The 25,242-nt window shown below is 43.8% G+C and overlaps 1 protein-coding gene across 2 annotated transcripts in view; it reads left to right on the top strand.

Annotated features, from left to right (window-relative positions):
• The window catches only part of LOC142748064 (uncharacterized), a 56,210-nt gene that overhangs the window by 11,489 nt on the left and 19,479 nt on the right, over window positions 1–25,242 (top strand). Inside the window, exons 3-5 of one of the 2 annotated variants that reach the window (XM_075855188.1) lie at window positions 2,172–2,268; window positions 3,808–3,948; window positions 21,794–21,964. In XM_075855188.1, coding sequence (XP_075711303.1) covers window positions 3,823–3,948; window positions 21,794–21,964 — 297 coding nt within the window. In that variant the 5' untranslated portion in view covers window positions 2,172–2,268; window positions 3,808–3,822. Of the gene's footprint in view, window positions 1–2,168; window positions 2,269–3,807; window positions 3,949–21,793; window positions 21,965–25,242 lie in introns of both variants that reach the window. The other variant, XM_075855187.1, reaches the window with a different exon arrangement.

Below are 25,242 nucleotides of genomic sequence, written 5' to 3'. Positions count from 1 at the left end.
CAATTCATATAGATACTTATTTTTGACTATTGTAAGTTCCCCTTGTCATGTTTGGGGAAAATGTCAGTCCTAAAAAAATTAATTCCACCAATTATCCTATATACATTTAGAACAGTAAGGCCTCATGCACACGACCGTAGTGTTTTTCTGGTCCGCAAATTCCAGGACCGTGTTCCGTGAAATGTCCTCCGCAGTTCATCCGTATGTAATCCGCAGCTCATCCGTATGTAATCCGCAAAATGCGGATAAAAAAAAAAAGCCTAGGTAAAACAGGATGACGACAGAACTCATTCCCGGTCGTCGCCTAGCAACACTTCCGCAAATCCACAAACTGTGGTTGACACACGGAGGTGTACCCGCATTTTCCACGGGCCCATTGACTTCTATGGGCATGTCTGCATCGAATTTGCGGGCCGTAATAAGACATGTCCTGAGTTTGTGCAGCACAGATTTGCGGACATGCGGGGACCCGTGAAAACACGGATAGTGTGTATGGGCCCATAGAAATTAATTGGTCCGCAATTCTCCCGTGGATTTTCGGGGGAATTGCGGACGCAAAAACACGTTTGTGTGCATGGGGCCTAATAGTCTCACTCCCTGACTTTTGCAAGAAGCTCTAAGGCCTACTAAACGTCCTTAGTTGGCAAAATAAAACGACTGGAGTCAATTTCAGTAAAATGTCTACCCCCTGGGATTTTGGGGTATGAAAGCTCGTGAAGGGAGAAAATACCACCAGGCTGCCATTCTGGCACAATCTCGTGACTGGTGGATGCCAGGTGAGGATAAGAGATGGGTCGCTGTGGAGAAATTGATGGCAACCTGTCCTCTGTCTTTGCTTTTAGGAGCAACAAATAAAAGTCACCCGTCAGTTCTTAAGAATACTGATATCCCACCTGGAGTAAAATGTACACATTCAGATTGGCGTATTTTTCTAAAGGCCCAATCGGGATACTCCCAGACCCCATTTAAAAGTTTACCGATAACAAACCTATCCTTCTTGTCAGTGGACCTAGATTTGTATCTGTGAATTTGCCCGGGGGTTACCAGTATAGGAAGCCTTTATAAAGACTGTCGGATAATTCCCTTTACACTTTTGAGGGAGCAATATTCCTGAGTGTGTCATGTATTGAGGCATAACTCGCTTTCTCTGCATTTTTCCCCAGAGTGTTCTCCCTTTCATTTCACCTTCTGGAAAAGCTATTAAGAGTATATGCCATTTCTATAATATTCTCCTTTTACCTGTAACCATTCAGAAGTCACAACAAATGATTAAGTGGGAGGGGGACTGGTCCACAATCTTCTCCTTTTTAGAATGCTAATGTTTGGCTTATATAATTTGCACGGGGGATGGCGATTTTGGAAATGTGGTACATGACCCCTGCCATATTCCATAGGTTAGATCCCTCATACGTACACTGATACGTGTTGGAGAGGAAGAGGATGCCATGGCAATATTTTCCATATGTAGTCTTCCTGCCCCTTGGCTTCCTTTTTCTGGGGCTTAGTTTTTCAATACATTTCAAAACTGATAGGGCAGACTCTCTTCCCATTGCCCATTCTGGCCTTATGTTATCTCCAGGTTCATACTATCCGTTGCCTCACGTCGTACCTTAGCAAGTCATGTCATAGCTGCTGCAAAGCTTACCACTGCTAAGTCCTCGAAGTCTGAACAACACCTCACTCTGGTAGAAATGTAGGGGATGCTACAACATAATTTTAGCATGAAACAATTATTTGCTATTAGACGGTCAAAACTAGACAGTTTTAATAATATTTGGGCATCCTTTATTCGACTCCAGAATATCTCTTCCAATACCTATGCATAATATAGTGATGTATATTCTGTATATTTGAACTACACCACGTCAAAGCCGGCATCTTTATTTACTATATGTATTATCTTACTACCTGACTGTGAAAAGTTTTTGTATCTCCTTCGAGCAACTCAACATACCTTGTGCCTGTTTGTATATTTTATGTTTTGTCTTTTTATGTTTCAATATGGTTTATTTGGCATTATATTGCTGTGACCTTCTGTAACTTCTTTGAAAAAAATGTAATACAATCAATTTAATAACAATTATTTTAGATACATAAGTATCACTTTTTGGGTGTAATGTATATAATGTTGTTATGGTTTTTTTTTATTCCTCCTACATGAAATAAAGTAGCCTCCATCGATCGGATCCTCCATTAAACATTGAGACAGCAGCAGAAATCTCCACAAACAACAAAGCCCACATTAGAGCCTTAGTGCAACCCTAATAGGTGAGTGCATAACATATATCTTCTTTTTATATTTTATTAATTTGGTTTTACCTGATGGTGCGCTTTTGTGATCTCTTCATATAGCCTTTAAACGCAATCCAATACTAACATTCATATATTTTTAATTGTTAACTTGCAATTTGGCACTTGTCACACTGCTTGAGCCATGTTCTTCCAGCTTCTACTTTGTTCTTGGACTCTGACATGACCACTTCATATAGAATTCTTATTGTTAATCACAGTGGATGGATCACTGTATCAGTTTGTCCTCTGCTCTTCTTTATATAAGAAAAGTTACATGGCTGTGTCCTAAATGTACATCGTACATGAAGTATAAATACGTGACAAATTTCTATTGATACTTCCTTTAACAATAACCTGCGTTGACAAACGTCTCGGTCTATTGTTTTTTTTATTGAATTAGAAGATGTTGCTATTCATTCTATGACCTTTTTCCCTTGGGCAGTCTAACACGCTATTATCGGAATTTCCAGATAACAAACCTGAAGAACCTGCCTGTAAAGTTTATAATGTTTTATATTTTACCAAACTGGTTATGCCAGTCTGTAAAAATGACAATAGTTCTAGTTAACCACAATAGATTGTCATGTAAACAAGAGAGGAGCACATCTGAAGACCTTCATGGTATAGTATTTATTTGTGATAATGATGTAATTATTTATCTGAAATGTGTCTTTTGGATTTTTATTCCTTCTAACATACACGTAACATTCTCTTTTAATACGTTGATAAGATTGCTACCAATAAGGAAATGCTAGTGACACTAACACATGGTGCCAAATTATGACAACTACAATAACGTAATCTTAAGGGAGTCATATTTTCAAGGTCACCAAATTATGTAATAAAGTATAGTGATATACTACAAACATTAGCATTATTAGTATAATGTTTATAATAATAGTATTTGGGATTCTAAATCAACATATTTTTTTATAAATATATCTTGCTTTATTTAGTTTTTTATGCTAGAGCTAAAGGTTTCAACTTTATACTCTCAAAACTGTATCATATCTGGTGGGTGAAATGTGGATTTGTTATATGTATATTAATGATGTATTGAACTACATGTGATTGCAGTGTAAGTCTAAGGGTTTATTTTCATTTTCTGTGCGGCCATGAACCGCGCAGCAAAAAAACGTAATGCGGTTTTACCGCGAAATGCTACCGTTTTCCAGTTACAATGAGCTTCAGCTGAGGAACAGCATGTATTTTATCTCAACTGTACCATCCGAATAGACCTGAATAAACCTTGGCTCAATTTGGGATTGGACAATTTATCGCCGTAATCCTTCTACTAAAACAATGACAAACCATGCTGTGTTTCTTGGATGTCACATTTAAAGCAAAGCAGGACCCATAGTTAGGTTGCGTGGAAATGGAGACTGTGCAGTGCGTAACAATATGTTGTCTATAATAAAACCTCTATTTCCTATTGTGAGAAGGGTGAAAATTATATAATGCATGCAAAAGAACCAAAGCTGATTGAATTCACTCCTTCTTGTTTCCTGTTTTTAGAGCACCTGGGTTAACATGGGAATACTGGGGACAGACTATACTCTCCGATCTGGGCAAGTGATCTTTTTGCTTCTGGTTGCCAGTTCAGTTATACTGGGGTTTAGTTACCTGAATGAGATGTATCAAAGGATCCAACTTCAGGTAAGGAACCATGCCTGTGTATGCTTAAAGCATAACTATAAGTTATATAAGCATGTATATAAATACTCTAACATAGACATACCAAGATACGCACTCATACAGTGGCGGATATACCATATGGGTAACCTGTGCAGATGCAGAAACCTGCAGGCAATGGGACCAGTTACTACCTTAAAAAAAAAACATAAAAGCTGGCAATACATGTTCAGATTTTCAGCAGACAAAAGTTCAGACAAAGAACTACAGTCATTTTTTATGTGTTTCCGTCGTATTTTTTGTCCCGTTTTGTGCGCGCTTTTTGCACTTTTTGCACTTTTTTTGGCACTTACTTAGGACTCCCATTGACTATCGGAATAAGACGTGTTTTTGGCGCATTTTATGTGCCAAAGAATTGACCTGACACTACTTTTTTTTTATGCGACACGTGTTGTATGCACTAACGGTGAATTTTCCCATTGATGTCATTGGGAATCTTAAATTATGTGTTTCTTGACTAGTTTTTTGGTCCGTTTTACGTGGCAAAAAATGTGTCAAATACACAACATGTGAACAGGGCCTTAAAGCAATCCAAGGCTTTGAATTGATTCTGCATCAAAACCGAAGATAGACGCAAGTAATTCCACAATTAATACAGATTTTTTTATGCGCTATTAGATGTGGATTTTACATTTTGATGCGAAAACAGGTGCAGATTATATGCTGCGGATTTTGGTGTGTTTCTTTATAAACTTCTTAATTCTGAGACGGAAATGCAAGATCATTTCGAAATCCGCACCCCAGATCAATTTATGTGCGAAAAAATGATGAGATTACTTGAAATCTCATTTACTTTGCTAGTACGGTATTATGCTGCAGACTTGCCACAGTAGAACAATCATTCACATATAATTTTCAAAGAATGGTTGGCCAAAGTAGTCAAAACAGGGGCATTAGCAAAAAAAAAAAAAGAGGCGGTGCTCGTCTAAGGTAATATTGTTTTAGGCAGAGACATCAAAGTTTATAAACAGGTAATGTATTTGTTCCACTCACCTTTTGGAGTTGTGCTATAGTAGGCACAACCCTACTGTGTGGCATATGGAAAAACTTAGCAAGGCTGCCACCCACTGCCATCTCTCAGGGCATCAATTCATGCTCCAGGGAATAAAGGTATTTGAAAGATATAAGGAAAAATTTGCAGTGTTCTTGTCAGTACTTATTGCAATAAGGACTACACAGTTTAGGACCGAACTGGTCCCTTCATCAGGTCTAAGGAGTACAGGTGATGAGAGCAAGTTATATACAAGTAAAAGCCCGGCAGAGAAAAGTAACGGGCATGACGTCAGGCCATCTCATTGGTCTGTTTGGAAAACGGCATTTTTTTGTAATCAACTATACTGGTCTTGGGCTAAATGTTTTAAGGTATGTAACTTTATCTGTGATCATCGTACAGTCACAAATATAAGGGTATGTTTACATGCAGAGTTTTCAAGCGTATTTTGGGGCATAAACGCCTTGAAATACGCCTTAAAAAAACGCTACCACAACACCTACAAACATCTGCCCATTGATTCCATGGGAAAAATGGCGTTTAGTTCAGACAGGGCTTTTTTAATGCCGTTGTTTTAAAAAAATGGCACGTAAAAAGACACCTCGTAAAAAGAAGCATGTGACCTCTTGAGTCATTTTTTGAGCTGTTTTTCATTATGTCAATGGAAAACAGCTCTAAAAAAACGCCTAAAAAAAACGTTTTCTGCTACAAAAACAGCTGAAAATCATTGGCTGTTTTCCCTTAAAAACAGCTGCCATTTTCAGCCGTTTTTGATTTTGCGTGTGAATTGAATATACCCTGAGGTTGCCATAGTGACGCTCAGAAAGCGTCATGCTCTGTGATCATCATACTATCAGATGAGTGTAAGTTGCCACGGTGACGTTCTGGAAGCGTCCTGCTACCCAGAAAGAGCAATGTTATTGGTATTGTGTTTTACACTGTTCTGATACATTGTTACCCAATTAAGACATTTATAGCTGATGTATATATGTTTGAACTTGTACTGATGACCTCTCATTGCAAGCGCAGAATGGCATGTTCTTGAATATGAATAATATGACACTTATCTGTTTAGAATACACCAAACGTGGTTATTAAACTTATAGACTCCACAAAGTAATGACACCAGACCTCACAAATAAAATAACGGAATAAGTATTCCACATATAAACATTCAAAACATACACCACAATATTAAGGCCTCATGCACACGACCATAGCCATGTGCACGGCCGTGATTTTCGGATCGGCCGGCAGCGGAGTGTCACCCGCGGGCCACCCGCAAATCGGGCTGTGCACATGTACAGAACACGGCTGTAATAAGACATGCCCGTTCTTTCTGCCGTCTAGGCTCCTGGGCCATGCACGGACCGTGGAAACCACAGTTGTGTGCATGGGCCCATAGGAATGAATGGGGCCGCAATTCTCCCATGGATTTCCGGGGGAATTGCGGCCGCAAAAGCACATTCGTGGGCATGGGGCCTAAGTAAGAAAGTATCAAGCTTTGGCATCTACTGCACAACAATGACAATGTAAATCAGGACAATGCAAAACAACACAATGCCGACCAAGAGAATCTCCGTGAACCCCAGCCAGTACAAGATATACGGGCCTGTTCACATCAGCGTTGGCTTTCCGTTCTGGGGTTCCGTCTAAGGTTTCCATCGGGTGATCCCCGCAACGGAAAGTCAAACTGAAACCACAGCTTCCGTTTCCGTCACCATTGATATCAATGGTGACGAAAACATTGCTAATGGTTTCCGTTCGTCACCATTCTGGCAGGTTTCCGTTTTAATGACGAAATCAATAGCGCAGTTGACTGTGGAAGCTGTGGTTTTAGTTTCACTTTCTGTTGCGGGGTTCACCTGACAGAAACCTCTGACGGAACCCCGAAACGGAAAGCCAACGCTGATGTTAACAGGCCCTAAGACATCGAAGTTGCCGAAAAAATGGCTCTCCTTGGAACGCAGGACGCTTCCAGAATGTCACCAAGGCAACTTACACTCATCTAACAGTATAACAACGAGAGAGGACGCTTTCTGAGCATCACTATGGCTATACTTACGACAGTACAATGATTACAGATAAACAGATAACAGCTTCGCTAGGAAGATCTTTTTAAGCGTCTCTAGAACAACCCACACCAACTTAGACAAAAGTCACATACTACATATTTATCCCAGTATAGTTGATTATATAATTTCACAAAACTTGCAGTTAAAAATAAGAAATAAATACAAAAGAAATTCAGTTTTACAAACAAACCAATGAGATGGCCTGATGTCATGCCTGTTGCTTTCACCATCTTTACTCTTTTTACCTGATGAAGGGACCAGTTCTGTGAAGAATTTGCCAGACACAGGTTCTGTGTCGAAGCCCGTGGGCAATCAGTCTGCACCTGCTCGTATGTCTGTGAGACTGACTCCATCTTCCACCACTCAGGATGGCAGGCTTAGGAGTGGGAGAGCCTATCACAGCCTGGCCAGACGGAGCTAGTTCCCGCCCACTGTCTATTTATACCTGCCTTTCCTGTTCCTCCTTTGCCTGTGATTCTTCTATGCTTGTTTCCTGGCTTGCTGCTGCTGCTTGTACTACTGATCCTCTGCTTGTTATTGACCTTGGCTTTCTGACCACTCTCCTGCTCAGCGTTTTGTACCTCGCTCTCTCCTGGTTTGACTCAGCTCGTTCACCTCTCTTGTTGCTAACGGTGTTCCGTGGGCAGCTGCCCCGTTTCCCTAGCTTTGTACCCCTGTCTGTTTTGTCTGTCTTGCACTTACTGAGTGTAGGGTCCGTCGCCCAGTTGTACCCCGTCGCTTAGGACGGGTCGTTGCAAGTAGGCACAGGGACGGAGATGGGTGAGGGACCTGGTACCCTGGGACAAGACAGCACCCACTCCCACCTCTGAGGCGTCAACCTCCACGATGAATGGCTCCATTTGGTTAGGCTGAACCAGCACTGGGGCCGAGATAAAGCACTTCTTAAGTACCTCAAAAGCCTGGACAGCCTCAGGAGGCCAGTGGAGGAGATCAGCACCTTTGCGAGTGAGATCCGTAAGAGGCTTAGCGATGATCGAGAAGTTAGCAATAAATCTCCTGTAATAATTAGCGAATCCCAGGAAGCACTGTAACGCCTTCAGGGAGGCAGGTTGGACCTATTCCGCCACAGCCTGAACCTTGGCGGGGTTCTTCCAGAATTTCATAAATGAGATTTTAAGAGACTATCTGGGGGTATTTCTTGTAGTGTACCTTGATGACATACTTGTGTTTTCCAAGGACTGGTCCTCCCACATTGAGCATGTCAGGGAGGTGATCCAGGTCCTTCGGGAAAACAAACTGTTTGCTAAGACCGAAAAATGTGTGTTTGTGGTGCAAGAGATACCATTTTTGGGTCAAATCCTCACTCCTCATGAATTCCGCATGGGCCCCGCCAAGGTCTAGGCTGTGGCGGAATGGGTCCAACCTGCCTCCCTGAAGGCGTTACAGTGCTTCCTGGGATTCGCTAATTATTACAGGAGATTTATTGCTAACTTCTCGGTCATCGCTAAGCCTCTTACGGATCTCACTCGCAAAGGTGCTGATCTCCTCCACTGGCCTCCTAAGGCTGTCCAGGCTTTTGAGGTCCTTAAGAAGTGCTTTATCTCGGCCCCAGTGCTGGTTCAGCCTAACCAAATGGAGCCATTCATTGTGGAGGTTGACGCCTCCGAGGTGGGAGTGGGTGCTGTCTTGTCCTAGGGTACCAGGTCCCTCACCCATCTCCGTCCCTGTGCCTACTTCTCCAGGAAGTTTTCGCCCACTGAGAGTAACTATGATATTGGCAACCGCAAACTTTTAGCCATTAAATGGGCATTTGAAGAGTGGCGCCACTTCCTGGAGGGGGCTAGGCACCAGGTAACGGTCCTTACCGACCACAAGAATCTGGTTTTCTTAGAATCTGCCCGGAGGCTAAACCCGAGACAAGCTCGATGGGCGTTATTTTTTACCTGATTCAACTTTTTGGTCACCTATAGGGCTGGGTTCAAAAATATTAAGGCTGACACACTGTCGCGTAGCTTCATGGCCAGCCCTCCTCCGGAGGAGGATCCTGCTTGTGTTTTGCCTCCAGGTATAATAATTTCCTCTATTGATTCTGATTTAGTCTCCGAAATTGCGGCTGATCAAGGTTCAGCTCCCGGGAACCTTCCTGAGAACAAGCTGTTTGTTCCCCTGCAACTCCGGCTAAGGGTACTTAGGGAAAATCATGACTCTGCACTATCTGGCCATCCAGGCATCCTGGGTACCAAGCGCCTCATTGCCAGAAACTACTGGTGGCCTGGGTTGCTTAAAGACGTTAAGGCCTACGTCGCCGCTTGTGAGGTTTGTGCTAGGTCCAAGACTCCCAGGTCCCGACCAGCGGGCTTACTATGTTCTTTGCCCATTCCCCAGAGACCTTGGACCCATATCTCCATGGATTTTATCACCGATTTGCCTCCATCTCAAGGCAAGTCGGTGGTGTGGGTTGTAGTAGACCGCTTCAGTAAGATGTGCCACTTTGTGCCCCTCAAGAAACTACCCAATGCTAAGACGTTAGCTACCTTGTTTATCAAACACATCCTGCGTCTCCATGGGGTTCCTGTCAATATTGTTTCTGACAGAGGGGTACAATTTGTTTCATTGTTTTGGAGAGCCTTCTGTAAAAAGTTGGAGATTGATCTGTCCTTCTCCTCGGCTTTCCATCCCGAAACTAATGGCCAAATGGAGAGGACTAATCAGTCTCTAGAACAATATTTAAGGTGTTTTATCTCTGACTGTCAACATGATTGGGTCTCATTCATTCCCCTCGCCGAATTTTCCCTTAATAACTGGGTCAGTAACTCGTCAGGGGTCTCCCCCTACTTCTGTAATTTTGGGTTTAATCCACGGTTCTCCTCCGCTTCACCTGGTAGTTCCAACAATCCCGAGGTAGATGTCGTTCATCAGGAACTGTGCACAGTCTGGGCCCAGGTTCAGAAGAACCTAGAGGCGTCCCAGAGCATACAAAAGACTCAGGCAGATAGAAGACGTTCTGCTTACCCCTTGTTTGTGGTCGGGGATCTGGTGTGGCTATCTTCTATAAATTTGCGCCTTAAAGTCCCGTCTAAGAAATTTGCTCCCCGGTTTATAGGGCCATACAAGGTCATTGAAGTCCTTAACCCTGTCTCCTTCCGACTGGAGTTGCCCCCATCTTTTCGAGTGCACAACGTCTTTCAAGCCTCCCTCCTTAAACGCTGCTCCACGTCCTTGGCTCCCTCGAGGAAACCTCCGGTCCCTGTTCTCACCCCTGAGGGGGTAGAATTCGAGGTGGCCAAGATTGTGGACAGCAGGATGGTCCAAGGCTCCCTCCAGTACCTGGTCCATTGGAGAGGATACGGGCCTGAGGAGAGGACGTGGGTACCCGCCCGGGATGTTCACGCTGGGGTATTGCTCAGAAGGTTCCACCTTCGTTTCCCCAATAAACCAGGTCCACCTAGAAAGGGTCCGGTGGCCCCTCATAAAAGGGGGGGTACTGTAAAGAATTTGCCAGACACAGGTTCTGTGTCGACGCCCGTGGGCAATCAGTCTGCACCTGCTCGTATGTCTGTGAGACTGACTCCATCTTCCACCACTCAGGATGGCAGGCTTAGGAGTGGGAGAGCCTATCACAGCCTGGCCAGACGGAGCTAGTTCCCACCCACTGTCTATTTATACCTGCCTTTCCTGTTCCTCCTTTGCCTGTGATTCTTCTATGCTTGTTTCCTGGCTTGCTGCTGCTGCTGCTTGTACTACTGATCCTCTGCTTGTTATTGACCTTGGCTTTCTGACCACTCTCCTGTTCAGCGTTTTGTACCTCGCTCTCTCCTGGTTTGACTCAGCTCGTTCACCTCTCTTGTTGCTCACGGTGTTCCGTGGGCAGCTGCACCATTTCCCTAGCTTCTGTGTACCCCTGTCTGTTTTGTCTGTCTTGCACTTACTGAGTGTAGAACAAATTTTTTAGTTGCAGAAATTTCTGCTACAAATTTGCCAAATGTTAATATACTATAACATTTCTAACTCATTTTAGATGTAATTTGTTCCTGTTTTTACACATTTATCAATGTCTAAACCTGTGGCCGGACAGCCCAGAAATTTCTTTAGCAAAGTCCACTCTCCATGAAGGGTTTCAGAGGTCCATGAATGGTTATTTTCTTAACTCTGCACCCAGGCCTCGCCTCAAGGCAAATCTAGTGGTAACATAGTGGGTTTACATGCTTGTTCATGACACAGTCTATAAGATAGCTGCAGACAAAAAAAATCTCCAGCTGAAAATAAAAAAAAACAGCTATCATTTAGGGGGGAATTTATCAATGGCTCTACGCTAGTATTGGGTCCTTAAAAAGAAGCAAATTATGGCGCATGTAATATTTGCAACTTTATGCCATTTTACACCGCCTGCGCTACTTTTAAAAAAGTAGGCAGGGCCTAGCGTTATTGGCCGAGGCCACTCACTGTCCGAAAAATTCACTATAATTTAAAACAGGAACTAGTCTAAATTATAGCAGAAATAAATTTCCATTTCTGCCGCCTCTTAACAAATTAGGCGCACCTTACTCCAGCGCACTTTAGATTTAGGCCCTATCCACACGACAGGGTTTCCCGGCCATGTGACGGCCATTCAAAAAACGTCCGTCACACGGCCGTAGTAGGAACAATAGACCCCAAATGGGGCTATTCACATGACCGATGTTTTGACAAGCCCTATTTTCGGCCGCTCTCCCGGCCGCCCGGCTCCCATAGAAGTCTATGGGGCCGGGTAATACACGGCCATCACTGGAATGTGTCCCAAGTGACGGCTGTGTCTTCTGTCGCTCGTGCTCTCTCATTCTCCTCCTCACAGTGTGAAGTGCATGTGAGGAGGAGGAGGTGGATATTTGTTTGCTTCCTGTAGGAGCGGAATCTCCGGCCACAGCTTCGGCAACGCAGTGGCCAGGGTTCGGGGATTCTGCTTCAAAAGTGCTTGACGTCACTATGCCCATATATGTACACAGTGAAGTCAGGGACTTCTCCTTGAGTGGAAACACTGGCCACAGGGTCGGGGATTCCGCTTCAGAAGTGCCTGACGTCACTGGACACAGTGACGTCAGGCACTTCTGAAGCGGAATCCCCGACCCTGTGGCCAGTGTTTCCGCTCCAGGAGAAGTCCCTGACTTCACTGACACAGTGACGTCAGGCACTTCTGAAGCGGAATCCCTGATCCTGTGGCCGGTGTTTCCGCTCCAGGAGAAGTCCAGAACTTCACTGTGTCCATATATGGACACAGTGACATCAGGCACTACTGAAGCAGAATCCCCGACCCTGTGGCCGGTGTCTCCGCTCCAGGAGAAGTTCCTGACTTCAATGTGTCCATATATGGACACAGCGACGTTAGGCACTTCTTCTGGAACAGTGGCGCTATCTACAGACAGGTGGGGGGTGCCATCTATGGGGGGGTGCTGTGTAGAACTACCTACAAGGGGCTGTGTGGCATTACCTACGGGGGCTGTGTGGCATTACCTACAGGGGGCTGTGTGGCATTACCTACAGCAGGCTGTGTAGCATTACAGGGGGCTGTGTGGCATTACAGGGGGCTGTGTGGCATTACAGTGGGCTGTGTGGCATTACCTATAGGGGGGCTGTGGCAGTATCTACAGAGAGCAGTGTGTGGCATTATCTACAGAGGGAAGTGTGTGGCAAAAAATTTACAAATGAAATTCATCCGATTTTAAAACTTGAAGGGAAAGAAACGGATGGAAAACGGGTCAAAATCGGCCGTTAAAAACGGCAACACGGCCCGGAACGGAATTGGAACAGATGCAAAACGGCTGGGAAAAACGGCCACACAGACCCCCTTTAGGTAGTGCCACACAAACCCCCCTGTAAGCAATGTCACACAGCTTGCCTGTAGGTAATGCCACACAGCCCTCCTGTAGGTAAAGCCACACAGCCCCCTGTAAGCATTGCCACACAGACCCCCTGTAGGTAGTGCCACACAGCTTGAATGTAGGTAATGCCACACAGCCCCTCTGTAGGTAATGCCACAAAGCCCCCCTGTAGGTAATGCCACACAGCACCTCTGTAGGTAGTGCTACACAGACCCCTTGTACACTCCCCCCTACTTTCCTGTAGGGGACGGCTCCAGGAGAAGTCCATCACTTCACTGTCCATATATGGACAGTGAAGTGAGGGACTTCTCCTGGATCGGAATCCCCGGCCACAGCGGTGGGGATTCTGCTTAAGAAGTCCCTGACGTCGCTGTGTCCATATATGGACAGTGAAGGCAGGGACTTCTCCTGGAGCGGAATCCCTGGCCACATCGCCGGGGATTCCGCTTCAGAAGTCCCTGACGTCACTGTGTCCATATATGGACACAGTGAAGTCTGGGACTTCTGCTGGAGCGGAATCCCCAATCACCGGCCACAGCGTTGTCGAAGCTGTGGCTAGGGATTGGGGATTCCGCTCTTACAGGGAGCAAAAAAATACCCTCCTCCTCCTCACATGCACTTCACACTGTGAATAGGAGAAGGAGAGAGCGCGAGCGACGGAAGACACGGCCGTCACTTGGAGCACATTCAAGTGATGGGCGTGTATTACCCAGTCCCATAGACTTCTATGGGAGCCGGGTGGCCGAGAGAACGGCTGAAAATAGGGTATGTCCCCTTTTTTTACGGCCGGTTTTCCCGGGCCGTCAAAAAATCGGTCGTGTGAATAGCCCCATTAGGGGTCTATTGTTCCTACTGCAGCCGTGTGACGAACGTTTTTTGAACGGCCGTCACACATCCGGGAAACCCTGTCGTGTGCATAAGGGCTAAGACTAGCATCTGTGATTGTTGGTATAGGTATTTAATGTAAAGCGCATCTAAATTTTCAGATGACTTTTGAGAATAAACTGTCATTTGTGTGTACATGAGGAATAACATCTCTAGCCATTATGCGACTCGTATTTTGCATTATTTAGCAGTTTTCTCATCTGCAGGTACTATCTTAGTTTTCTCTGAGCTAGTGGGTGGAGTCCAGCCGTTATTATGTTTCCTATACACTGCAAACATAGAGGAGAATCCTGCTCTCCTATCTCGGTCTATCTCACATAATAAATACCATAAACACAACAAAAATTGAACAGCACATTCCAACTAAATGGCGACAGCACCCTGCAACACTAATGCCACCTATTTAGTGGTTTAGGTGGCATTAGTGTTGCAGGGTGCTGTCGCCATTTTTTTATATCTGCTGTATATCTGCAGTCATAGGTGTTCTTGCACCTGCGTATTTTGTATCATTTAGTTGGAATGTGCTGTTCAATTTTTGTTGTGTTTATGGTATCCATATATGTGGGGTTAGTGACTGCCTCCACTTGTTGTTCTTGCACTCCTCCCACTCTGCCCTGGGTGATTTTAATCAGTTCAATGCTGGATCCTACCATCCCCAGGTATATATGTAGGCTTAGTCCCAGTTCTGGGTGTATGTGCAGCGTAGGTTCCCACCTTACAGAGGTCGCCTTGTCGTGGCAGGTGGGCTAACACTTTTTGATCAAAATGTGCACTAAGAACCTCCCTATTTGTAGGTAGATTTAGCTTTAGTGCATATCTATTTATATTTAGTGGTTTAGGTGGCATTAGTGTTGCAGGGTGCTGTCGCCATTTTTTTATATCTGTCACATAATAAATATATATATATATATATATATATATATATATATATATACACTACCGTTCAAAAGTTTGGGGTCACCCAGACAATTTTGTGTTTTCCATGAAAACTCACACTTATATTTATCAAATGAGTTGCAAAATGACTAGAAAATATAGTCAAGACATTGACATGGTTAGAAATAATGATTTTTATTTGAAATAATAATTTTCTCCTTCAAACTTTGCTTTCGTCAAAGAATGCTCCATTTGCAGCAATTACAGCATTGCAGACCTTTGGCATTCTAGCTGTTAATTTGCTGAGGTAATCGGGAGAAATTTCACCCCATGCTTCCAGAAGCCCCTCCCACAAGTTGGATTGGCTTGATGGGCACTTCTTGCGTACCATACGGTCAAGCTGCTCCCACAAGAGCTCTATGGGGTTGAGATCTGGTGACTGCGCTGGCCACTCCATTACAGATAGAATACCAGCTGCCTGCTTCTTCCCTAAATAGTTCTTGCATAATTTGGAGGTGTGCTTTGAGTCATTGTCCTGTTGTAGGATGAAATTGGCTCCAATCAAGCGCTGTCCACAGGGTATGGCATGGCGTTGCAAAATTGAGCTATAGCCTTCCTTATTCAAAATCCCTTTTGCCTTGTACAAATCTGACACTTTACCAGCACCAAAGCAACCCCAGACCATCACATTACCTCCACCATGCTTGACAGATGGCGTCAGGCACTCTTCCAGCATCTTTTCAGTTGTTCTGCGTCTCTCAAATGTTCTTCTGTGTGATCCAAACACCTCAAACTTCGATTTGTCTGTCCATAACACTTTTTTCCAATCTTCCTCTGTCCAATGTCTGTGTGCTTTTGCCCATATTAATCTTTTTCTTTTATTAGCCAGTCTCGGATATGGCTTTTTCTTTGCCACTCTGCCCTGAAGGCCAGCATCCCGGAGTCGCCTCTTCACTGTAGACATTGACACTGGTGTTTTGCGGGTACTATTTAATGAAGCTGCCAGTTGAGGACCTGTGAGGCGTCTATTTCTCAAACTAGAGACTCTAATGTACTTGTCTTGTTGCTCAGTTGTGCAGCGGGGCCTCCCACTTCTCTTTCTACTCTGGTAAGAGCCTGTGTGTGCTGTCCTCTGAAGGGAGTAGTACACACCGTTGTAGGAAATCTTCCGTTTCTTGGCAATTCTCGCATGGAATAGCCTTCATTTCTAAGAACAAGAATAGACTGTCGAGTTTCACATGAACGCTCTCTTTTTCTAGCCATTTTGAGAGTTTAATCGAACCCACAAATGTAATGCCCCAGATTCTCAACTAGCTCAAAGGAAGGTCAGTTTTGATAGCTCCTCTAAACAGCAAAACTGTTTACAGCGGTGCTAACATAATTGCACAAGGGTTTTCAAGTGTTTTCTAATCATCCATTAGCCTTCTAACACAGTTAGCAAACACAATGTATCATTAGAACACTGGAGTGATGGTTGCTGGAAATGGGCCTCTATACACCTATGTAGATATTACATTAAAAACCAGACGTTTGCAGTTAGAATAGTCATTTAGCACATTAACAATGTATAGAGTGTATTTCTGATTAATGTAATGTTATCTTCATTGAAAAAAACTGTGCTTTTCTTTCAAAAATAAGGAAATTTCTAAGTGACCCTAAACTTTTGAACGGTAGTGTATATATACAGCATGGTGTGGTTACACAGCAGTAATGAGCAGTGATGAGCTGTGAATCCAGCAGTGGAATGAGATATGACACTTAGGGTATGTGCACACACACTAATTACGTCCGTAATTGACGGACGTATTTCGGCCGCAAGTCCCGGACCGAACACAGTGCAGGGAGCTGGGCTCCTAGCATCATACTTATGTACGATGCTAGGAGTCCCTGCCTCGCTGCAGGACAACTGTCCCGTACTGTAATCATGTTTTCAGTACGGGACAGTAGTTCCACGGAGAGGCAGGGACTCCTAGCATCGTACATAAGTATGATGCTAGGAGCCCAGCTCCCTGCACTGTGTTCGGTCCGGGACTTGCGGACGAAATACGTCCGTCAATTACGGACGTAATTAGTGTGTGTGCACATACCCTTACTAGAAGCTGCCGCAGTATCTGTGTCTCTCTCTGCTTCTGCTCTCTCGTCCCTCTCCCCTATTCATAGACTTCTATGGAGGAGACAGAGAAAGCAGTAAATTCAGATTGAAAGAACAGCTCGGAAGGAGTAGGGGGATCTCATAAGTGGCGATAGAAGCATTTTTCTTTGACAATTTATATTACAAAGTTTCTTTTATTTGTTTATACTGTTGAGTTATGAAAAGTTTGTTCAAATTGCAGTGCCACTTTTGCTGTTGAGACAGGGAATTTTTTTTGCTTTGCTTTATTCTCACAGTCTTTGTAGTGTAGTGATTAGTACGTTTGCCTTACATGTAAACGTTCCCCGGTTCAAAGCTACGCAGAGAATTGTTTTTTTGTTATCTAAATTTTATTACTTTAATCATTTTGTTAAAGGGGTTTTCCATGTTCTGACAACTGATGACCTATCCACCGGATAGGTCATTAGTATATGATCGGTGCGTGTCTGAGCCCGGACCCCACACCAATCCGATATTGACGAAAGCAGGTAGCTCTGGTCAAAGAATAGTGGCCAAGCTGCAGTACTGCAGCTCTGCTCATATTTATGTGAATAGGAGCAGAGCTGCCGAACGGCCGCTATACAGTGGTCGGAGCCATCTGCTTCCGGCACCAACTACTGCATCCCGTTCCAACCATCTGATTCATGTAGGCAGCCAGAGTGGCAGATCGATGTGTTGGACACGCACCAATCATATACTGATGACCTATCTGGTGGATAGATCATCAGTTGTCAGAAAGTGGAAAACTCCTTTAATTCAACTTGAGTTGTGCCCGTACATATCTTTACTATCCCACTCGTGTGATCACTTATAAAAAGGTGTTACTTATGCTCTTTCTTATCACTAACTCTGGTCAAACTTTTACCAACACATGTGAGTGCTAATAGGGGAGTAAACTTCTTCTGATGTATTTAGTACAAATTAATATGTCTCATTGTCTTGTGAGGTTTCTGCTCTTTAGAACCGAACCCTTTATGAAAAGAACACTAAACACAGAAAAATAAGAAACAGGTAAAAAAAAAACACATTCCAGTAATTCCTCCATTAGGCCCTGTTCATACGGTGGAACTTTTGTGGTGGAACCCGCCGCGGATTACAATGCAAAATCCCATCTCCCATTCACTTCAATCGGAGTCTGGCTCTTCTTTTTCCCGCTAGCTGTTTATTTTCAGTTAGCGGACAAAGAAGCGTTCTGCCCAATTTTCGGGCGCATTCCAACTGAACCTCCTATTGAAGTGACTGGGAGGAGGAATGTTCCTTCCGACGGCAGGGATAATTCTGCGATGGATTTTGCTGGGGCAAAATCTGTTGTGTGAACTGACCCTTAATCTTCTGCCTTCCTTCTATCCTATTTTGTCTCATGTTGCAATAAATACAGAGACATTTATAAAGAAATCTTCTCAATGTGTCCCAGTAGATCAGAAATTCCCCCCTCCAGCTTCTCACAATGCTATGTCTGGTGGTAAGACAACTGCCGCTGCAGGAGCCTCCCCCTTATCCCTGTCTGCAGCACGACATAAGGATACATAAGCCAAGCCCCTTTGGATAAGCCCAGTAACCAGCCGTTTACCAGTTGAAAATGCAACAGATCAGCAGGAATTTACTCTGTGATTACTCAAGACTGTTTGTTTTAATAACATGCAGAACATTCTGCAGACTGACCAACATTGGGGGTTTCTTTAAATGACAAGCTGAAAACTGTCCAAAAGACAAAACTGGCCTTGTTGCCCATAGCAACCAATTAAAGCTCAGTTTTCATTTATTGAATTGCTCTGAACAATTTAAGTAGCGCTAATTTGTTTCTATGAGCAACAAAGACCGTTTTTGAACATTTTACCTGGCTCGTTTTTCTGTTAGTATTGACAAATGGTGGAAACGCCTTCATGTGACTCTGATGTGGCCCCAATGTTTCCCTATAGAACAAAAAGTCTCACAACAATTGTGCAAGTCGTTTGTACCTTTTTAATACCATGTTTGGAATTACCGCAAATATCACACATTGAGGTTACACCCCAGTCGCGGTAATACCGTCATTTTACCGCAATTGAGTGAAGAACACATGTTGCAAAGTTTGTATTTACATGTCATTTGTGTTGTGAATTTTGTGTTTTTTTTCTTTTAACTTACAGTAATATATTTTACTGTAACTTAAAAGAAAAATGCATAAAAAAAATCTTGGTAAGAAATTGCAACAAAAACAGCACAAGTCTACACAAGCGACTTGGGTTTTGAGCTATAAACAATTTTATTCACCAGAAGAGTTTTTTTTTTTTTTTCATAGGAAGTGATGTTTTGGCATGTGACAGTAGCCTGAAGATTGCAAAACTGCAGAAAAATCCTGTTTAGCTGCAGTTAGAAAAAAGAGTAGTAACAGTCACATGTATATGAGTCTGTCGAGTGTCTCAGTGTACTCTAAGGGTAAGGGCACACGGAGCGGCCCTGACACGGTCGCGACACGACCAACAAGCGTGCTGGCGCTATGTTAGGCGTGGCTGTCAAATACCTTGTTAAGGGGTATTACAACAAGTTACCCCCTATCCATAGGGTGAGGTGTAACTTGCTGATTGGTCTGTGTGACCGACAGCTCGGACCCTCAGCCTTTACAAGAACGGGTAGCCCGAAGTTGCCTGAACCCCAAGTTTGAACCAAACGGCAGGTCGCTAATGCGCACTGCCACTCAATTCATTCTCTATAGGCGCGTCGGAGATAGCTGAGTGCAGTGTTCGGCTTTTTCCGGCGATGCCATAGAAAAAGAATGGAGCGACGGTGCACATGAGCGACCTGCCGCTCAGTTCAAACGTGGGGTTCGGGCAACTTCGTGCTCCCTGTTCTCGTAAACGTTGGGGGTCTGAGCTGTCGTACACCCACCGATCACCAAGTTACCATTTACCCTACAGATAGGGGGTAACTTGATCTAACATGCAAAATAGTGCAGCCATAAAGGGTGTATTAATTAATGGCCGCACAATTTTGCAGATAAAGGGATAGTTTACCTGCATTAGCATGCAGCCACTAACAGGATATTTGACAGCGTGGTTGTTGGCCGTGTTGCGAACGTGTCAGGGCCGCTCCGTGTGGCCTTACCCTTATGGACTGTCGATATCTCAGCTCTCATGTGCCATCACCTGCAGGTGCGGACTGTTTTATATAGCAGACACCCTGCTTTTACAGTCTGGATTAGAGATGTCAGATCCCGGCCATTTAACCCCTTAGGCCACATGCACACGACCGTGTGATATACGGTCCGCATGTCGGCCGCATGTACCGGACTGAACACAGTGCAGGGAGCCTGGCTCCTAGCATCATACTTATCTATGACGCTAGGTGTCACTGCCGCACTGCGGGACAACTGTCTCATACTGTAATCATGTTTTCAGTACGGGACAGTAGTTCCGTGGACAGGCAGTGACACCTAGCGTCATAGATAAGTATGATGCTAGGAGCCCGGCTCCTGCATTGTGTTCAGTCTGGGACATGTGGCCGAGATGCGGACCGTATATCACGGACCGAACACGGTGATGTGCATGGGGCCTTAAATGCTGGCTTTTGTATGTTATCTCTCTTTGGCATCTTGTCCTGTATAAATAAACCGAACCGGGAGTGGTTCTTCAGAGATAACATGAGATACTGAAGCACTTGTCTGTGTGTGTCCTCTCTCGATGCATCAATATCCTGATTTTGGATGCCAAGCTGGTTTCTTAGAGTACCTTTAACTCTCCCAAACCCAGGCTACTCTGACATTTATTAAGCCAAAAAAAGAATACCTATATATTAAAGGTCATATATCAATAAGTATAGTTGCACATATGGGACCCCATGCATAGAAACACCAAAAAGTTATCCCTACATGCTACAATAAGACCAAATCAAACGTATCTTAGAAAATTACAAAATGACTTTATTGAAGACAAACAACACAGTTGATCTAGATACTCTAAAAATATACACCCATAAAAACGATGTACAAAGAAATAGACAGTGTTGAATATAAGGCAGGGCAAACAGTGGTGGTACTATGCATACTATGTCATAGAATATAGAATATATACCATGAGTATAAATGTACTTATACCAATCTACCACAGCAAATGCCTGGAATATGACCGCAAAAAATGTATGGTAACAATCATGGAAAAATCATTGAGACCTCAAAATACGCATAACAAGAACCCACCATGAGCCATTCCACTGCCACAACACTGTCAGAACACCCCAACGCGCGTTTCGCACCTGGCTTCGTAATTAGACCCGCAATTAAACACTGCCAGAGGTTGGGGATGACAGGCTGCCTGTCAGTTTTTCACTGACAGGCATAAAACCCTGCAATAGAGAAGTATTCGAGTGCATTATGTAAGAGATCAAATGATTGCATGGGCAAATCCCCTAGTTAGGCTTAAAAAAACACCAAAGTTCACTATAGATGTTGGAAAAAAAAAAGCTTTTTTTTCTCTAATAAAAACTATACATAATTAGTAATGTTGCATCCATAACGGCCCATACAATAAAATTAACATTTTATTTATCCTGCACAGTGAACACAGTAATAAAGAAGAAAACAATGCCAGAAATGCTGTTTGATTGAAAAGTCAGATGCACCCAAAAATGGTACAAACTAAAACTACAAGTTGTCGAGCAAACAACAAGCCCTCAAACAGCTCAATTGATGGAAAAATAAAAGTATTATTTTTAATTAGTAAAACATACAATATAAATTTGGTATTGCCCATTTGTAATGACTGGCAGAATAAAGTTATTATGTAATTTATGTCGCACTGTGTTTTTTTTCCATTCCTCCCCAGAAAAAACAAATTCCTTTTTGTTTTTAATACATTATGCATACCCTAAAATGTTAATATTAAAAATATAACGTGTCCCGCAAAAAACAAAGCCCTCATACGGTTACATTCGATGGAAAAATAAAAAAGTAATGGCTTTCGGAAGACGGGGATGGGATGAAAAAGGCCAAAACTGGCTGCCATGAGAAGGGGTTAATATAAAAAAAATATACATACATGATTTACTCTTTCTTTTTCAGGAAAATATGGGGAGACAAACACAACATATTGTAGCAGAGAGATCGACAATACAACGGAAGGCATCTCTATTACAAGTACAAATAGAAAATAGGGATAAAGAGATAAAGAGGTTGCAAGATATGCATGAATTCCAAACAGACCAGCAGAATTCAATTTGTGAAACAGAAAAGGTAAATAAGAAAGCAACTATTTACATATTTATAATTGGAATTGTCAGCTACATAAATTAATAAAAGAAGTTGTCACAAATCCTGACTCATTCTGATAGGACAACCCCATTAGATCATTTGGACTGTCACGATCTGTGGGTCTGCGGATCCACTGGGCCGTACCGCCGTAGCGGGTAAGCACCTGGCCAAACAGTGTACTAAGTCAATGTCTATATAGTCCAAGCACAAGGATACCTGTGGCAGTTCAGACAGTAGTAATGGCTAGGCTCAGATGGGACCTTTGCAGCAGACACCAGGTGTGGTGTAACACAGCAGGCGTGACCAACAACACAACTCCAACTTTCTAAGGCACAGGAACAACGGTAGCACGGGATACAGGTCGCAGGTACGGGAACACTGGGAACTGGAAAACACTAAGGGACCATTTGGAAGACTAACATGGGTAAACACAACGCTCAGGCAATGAGTGAAAGGGCAAAGCCCTTTTTATAGTCCAGGGTGATTATTTTCATTTGTGCACACTGGCCCTTTAAGGCCGGGAACGAGCATGCGTGCGCACCCTACGGGACACAGCAGAACGGAGCGGAAGTGAGTGCTGGCGTCTCCTGGGGAGGAGATGAAGGTCAGCGCTCACAGATCCATGGGTGCGGCCGTGGGGGTGAGTATTCCTGACAGTCCGCGACCGCTACGTGGACATTATAGATTTGGGTGCCCTTGCTCTGAAAGTCAATAGAAGGAATGCCTGCAGGCAGACAGCCTCCTTCATGAGAACCAATTTGGAGCCACTGAAGCGGTGGGTCCCTTTTCCTCGTTGCGCCCTAGGTCCAAGCTCACTCCCCCCTTTTCCCAGTACGGACATATCGATGTGTTTGTAAAAATGGTCTGTAAAGATCTTAAGAAGTTGAGAGGTGATAGATCTATATCCTTTGGTAATCTTAACAGTGATGAGAGGTTGGCGCTGGATGATCTATGTGGCAATGCAGATTTGGTACTTAAACCTTCCGATAAGGGTGGCAATATTGTAATCATGGACCGTGTAGATTATGTTGATATGGTCCATAGGTTATTGGACGATCCTGCAACTTATGTTATTCTAAAAAGCAACCCTACTGTCGGATACCTGTCGGAGTTATATGATCTTCTTATTGATGCTAAAAGTAGTGACCTTATTACCTTGGACGAATTCAAACGTCTTTATAATCCTACTCCCACTCTAGCAACCTTTTATGCACTTCCAAAGGTTCATAAAAATAAACGCCCTATCCCAGGCAGACCCATAGTGTCGGGTAATGACAACCTTACACAAGGGATAAGCCTTTATGTAGATGAGATTTTGTCCCCCTTTGTCTCTGCCCTGTCATCCCACCTTAAGGACACCAAGGACACCGTCACCAGGATCCAAGAGATCAATGTCACTTCTACTACCATGTTGGCGAGCATAGACGTGGAGTCATTATACACCAACATTCAACATGATTGAGGTCTCACAGCAGTTAAATATTTTTTGAGCACAAAAGGTACCCAATTCCAGCGACATAATAATTTTGTTTTGTCACTATTACGCTTTCTACTCACTCATAATTTTTTCACTTTTGATGCCAAATATTATCATCAGATAAAAGGCACAGCCATGGGCACTGTTTGTGCACCTACTTACGCCAACCTATTTCTTGGTTGGTGGGAAGACACTATCGTTTTTTCTGACGACCTTCTTTCTTTCACGTCACATATCTCCTTCTGGGGTAGATATATTGACGACATTCTCATCCTGTGGGATGGGGATGTCAACACCTTTACTGACTTCATGTCTATGCTCAACAACAATTCTATCGGCATGAAATTCACCTACGATATAAATGATCGGGTGATTGATTTTCTCGACCTTAAGATCTCTTTGGACCCTGGTGGGGGTGTCCAAACTGATATATTCCGTAAAGCCACAGCTACTAATAGTTTCCTGCACTGGGATAGCCATCACCCTCCTGCCCTTAAAAGAGGGATACCTATTGGTCAATACCTGCGTGCCAAGCGTAACTGCTCTGATGAGCTATCCTTTCAGAGAGAGTGCGACGGACTCTATCAAAAATTTCAGGCACGAGGGTATCCCAAGAAATGGCTATGCTAGAGCTAGGGCGTCTCATAGATCTGACTTACTCTCTGACAGAGGTACCGAATCTGCATTGCCAACATCGTCTACTGCCATCCGTTGCATTGGCACCTTTGATGTGTGTTCCTCCCAGGTGGTTGGGGTGTTGAAAAGACACTGGTCCATCCTCACTGCTGGATTTAAAAGATGTCATTCCTGCCAACCCTGCTATCACCTACCGTAGAGGGAAGAATCTACGTGACCTTCTGGTACACAGCCACTATTCATCAACCTCTTCCAATACTTCATCCACTTGGTTGAAATCACCTGTCACGGGTTTTCATCCCTGTGGTAGGTGCTCTTTTTGCCCTCTGATGCCCAGGGTTAAGAGCTTCACTAATCCCGTGGATGGGAGGTCATACAACATTAAGCAATTTCTCAACTGTCAAAGTAGTGGCGTTGTGTATCTAGCCAGATGTCCTTGCCCGAAGCTATATGTGTGTAAGACTCTGCAGGAATTGAGGAGGAGAGTGTCTAGACATCTCAGTACCATAAACCTTAAGTAGGATACCACCCTCTCCAGACACATGCATAGGTTTCATCCCGATAGCCCCAAGTCGCTCCAATTTTGGGCCATTGTACAGCTAAGGTTGGGACCTAGGGCTGGTAACTTAGATCGTAGGCTCCTACAGGAGAAAGCACGATGGATCCACCGCCTTGGCTCTATGACTCCTCAGGGGCTTAACGAAGGATTCACATACAGTGCTTTTTTGTGATCTTGCTGTCCCCTTTCCCTGCATTCCGTACGGACGTCTCTATTCTCCACTTCAACAATGCATAATGTGTTGGTTTCTGTCATTTTTAATCGCTTTATATATACCTATCTGGCCCCTCTTAACGGAGCGGCTGTGTTCTTATATATTGTTTATTTGAATCACTATCTCAATATTTGACCATGTATACTTCTTTAATATGGTGGCTTTTATTATCTGTTGTATTGTAATAAATTCCTTTTGTAGTGTTGTACTGGTGGAAATTGGGGGGGTTTTCTGTGTGCGGCTTTATATCTGGGCCATGTATGCAGGCATTTACTACCTTACCAGAGTGGGGGGCTGATGTTGTGCTTTTTGTGCTGGATGTGGAGGGACACCAACAATGTTTGTGCATATTTGGTTTTGTCCCTGTGGTCTGG

The sequence above is a fragment of the Rhinoderma darwinii genome, chromosome 3, assembly GCF_050947455.1.
Source record: "Rhinoderma darwinii isolate aRhiDar2 chromosome 3, aRhiDar2.hap1, whole genome shotgun sequence".
NCBI lineage: Eukaryota > Metazoa > Chordata > Amphibia > Anura > Rhinodermatidae > Rhinoderma > Rhinoderma darwinii.
The sequence above is the reverse complement of the archived record's forward strand: the minus strand, read 5'-3'. Positions and strand labels throughout refer to the sequence as shown.